The following is a 2,802-nucleotide window of genomic DNA, read 5'->3' as shown; positions in this document are numbered from 1 at the left end:
AATAAATAGACATACTGATACTTCCAATTAACCCGTTGCTTACCTTCAGTAGCTGACACACCCGACACAGCACTCGGCCCAGGGCTCCCACAAACCACTGGTCGTCCTTGTTCTCTCCCGGAGTGTCGAAGAAGCACTCGCTGCACCTCACACAGTCATTACAGGTGAACGGAACATCCGGGAATACGTGGTACAACCGTGCACCCACCCCATTCAAGCAACCTATGTGGTACGCTGCCTGACACACAGTACAGTGGAACGTGGGGGTCTCATCGCTCTTGTCATGTACTGACATGCACTCCGCACATCTCTGGCAGTCGTCACAGAACCACAGAGTCTCTTGCATATATACCGCTGTATCGGCCCGTGATGCCCCGTCTGTGCCTTCCTTCGCGCACACATCCATTCTGCTACGCGAGTGTGCATCCGAGCTCTTCAGACCAACACTGTCCGTGGTTGCCCGAGTATCTACACTGACCTGCATGTTCTCTGCAGCTACACTGACCTGCGCCTTCTCTGAATCCACTGTAGTTCGCAAATCCATCGGTGTGTCGGTCTGTTGCGCATGTGCCGTTGCCTGTACCTCACCTGTGGCCATGGTTGTGGCACTGGCCTGCCCATTGGTCTCTTTCGCTGCTTCAGCACTTCGTGTGCCATAGCCTGCTGCATGCGCAGTAGAGTCCGCAATGGTATCCATATCCATATCCGTATCCGTAATATCCAGCTTCGTACCAACAGGGCCACTGATGCTTGTGGGTGTACTTAAACCAGGTTTTTCTAGCACCGCAGCTGTTCCACTCATGACACCATCCGACACACTCACAACATCCACCGAAACATCATCCCCGCTCACAACAACGCCAAGCATATTTCTCTCGGCATCTCTGGGTGTGTGTACATGACGCTCGCGATATGTCACGTGCCTGGCACCTGGACTGTCCTGACGTGGCAATTTCAGGACCGTCTGCCCCAGACCAGGTACACATTTCCTGTGCGCACGCCTCGCACACGAGTGGCACTGTACCATAGGCAAGCCCACGTGCCTATCCCCATCTACCGTAGCTACACCTACACTACCCTCTGCCCCAGTCGCCGTACTACCCCTAAACGTACTGCCGCTGGCGTCTGTGTGGCACACCATACACTCCAGCTGAACACACGGTGTCTGGTCTCCTGCGCTACGAAGACGTATCGTATGCGCGTGACAGTACACCTTCCTGCGCTCGCGTGGCACAGCCACCGGCCCCGCGTCCACACACACAGCCGACGCACCAGACAGACACCGGAAATGGTACCGAACATCGCAACCCGGCTCCGCACAGACCACCGTGGCGTTTTGTTGCTGGCAGTGGGAGCACGTGCTTGCCTCCACCAACTGATCTTGGCGAGACCACGTGTTGGCGTATCGGACCACCCCCACACTCGGCTGGGCCGAGATGTCCCCCTCAGCGCATGCACCTCTTTCCGCGTGAGAATGGGCCTGTCCCGGGATTTTGTACCGTATCCCGTCTGCACCTCCGTCTCGCCCAGGCGTACCACTACTCGAGTGCCAGCCACTCACACACCCACTGTCCCCACCGGGCCCCTTCTCACCTGCAACCACCGCCCCCACCCCGGCCGTAAGCAGTGTCAGCTGATTGAAGTCACACATAGACCCGTCAGACGCCACTTTCACGCCAGCGGAGAACAGGGCGCAGCTCACATGCGCGTACAGCGCTGATGTCTTGCCACAAATGTCGAAGCCACCCTCGATCTTCTGACGGCTGGAGGAGTCCAGGTACATCATAAGATCGCCAAACATGGGGTCTGGGGCACTCTGCGGCGTGTGATGGGGAGGGGGTGAGGGTGTGGCTGTGTGGCTGTGGTGGGGGGAGGGGTGTCGTGTGTTGTTGTGACGTCTGGATGCTGCTGGGACTAAGGGAACGTCTTCATCACTGCTGTCTCTGCCCATCGGCACTGCTTCCTGTTCAGCCCCGAGTGTCCTTTTCTGTGCACTTTCGGGTGCATTGGTACCGGCTCCCTCAGGATCTATGGGGTCTGCTGTATCCCTATCCATGTTACTACCAGTCACCGCCACATACGCCCCGTCCACATCCATGGCTGTGCCCTGAGCTCTCTCTCTGTCCGTCTCCGTGCTTGTGCCTAGACCCGTACCACAATTGCCCAACACTTCACTGCCACACACCCCACGCGTGATGCCACCACCACCACTGTTTCCAGCGGTCCCCTCCGCCGCAGCATTAAACACTCTAGCGTCCTTCAAGCTTCTGCGTTCACATAGACAACACACAGGCGCGTCCTGGGCCCGTGTTCTGGCAACAGACATGGGTCTGAGCTGCAGAGGGTATCTGTGCCTCGATAGGCGTATGAGTGCTTCTGTATTGAGCTGTGGAGATTTGGCTTTGAGATTTTTCTTTGGCTTGGGTTTGGGTGCTGCCGAGGGTTTTGGTCGTACCGGTGGCGGTTCCTCTGCCGAATAGATGAGAGTGTGAGCACGAGTGCATACGTATAGAAATGGAAAGCATGAACATGTAACACTATAGTCTGCTGTATGTCTATCAAGCGTATAAAGAGATTGTACATATATATGAATAACCATATACATGTGTATATGTACATGTACACGCACACACCCAAATATATATATATATATATATATATATATATGTATATATATGTATATGTGCGTATATATATATATATATATAGATTGGGGTAACCCAAGACCTATCTCATACCTCCCCACTCCAATCGTAGATCCGTAGGGATGGCTCTTACATCGCGAGGAATAGCACCTATTTT

At 54.6% G+C, this 2,802-nt stretch overlaps 1 protein-coding gene across 1 annotated transcript in view; it reads right to left on the bottom strand.

The window, feature by feature from the left end:
• Window positions 1–2,351, bottom strand: part of SARC_04312 (hypothetical protein) — a 34,249-nt gene extending 31,898 nt beyond the window's left edge. The window contains exon 1 of the mRNA XM_014301850.1: window positions 96–2,351. Coding sequence (XP_014157325.1) covers window positions 96–2,326 — 2,231 coding nt within the window. The 5' untranslated portion in view covers window positions 2,327–2,351. The remainder of the gene's footprint in view (window positions 1–95) is intronic.
• Window positions 2,352–2,802: the final 451 nt, after the last annotated feature.

This window comes from Sphaeroforma arctica, assembly GCF_001186125.1.
Source record: "Sphaeroforma arctica JP610 unplaced genomic scaffold supercont1.238, whole genome shotgun sequence".
In the NCBI taxonomy this organism is placed as follows: Eukaryota; class Ichthyosporea; order Ichthyophonida; genus Sphaeroforma; species Sphaeroforma arctica.
This window is presented reverse-complemented; position numbering and strand designations above follow the sequence as displayed.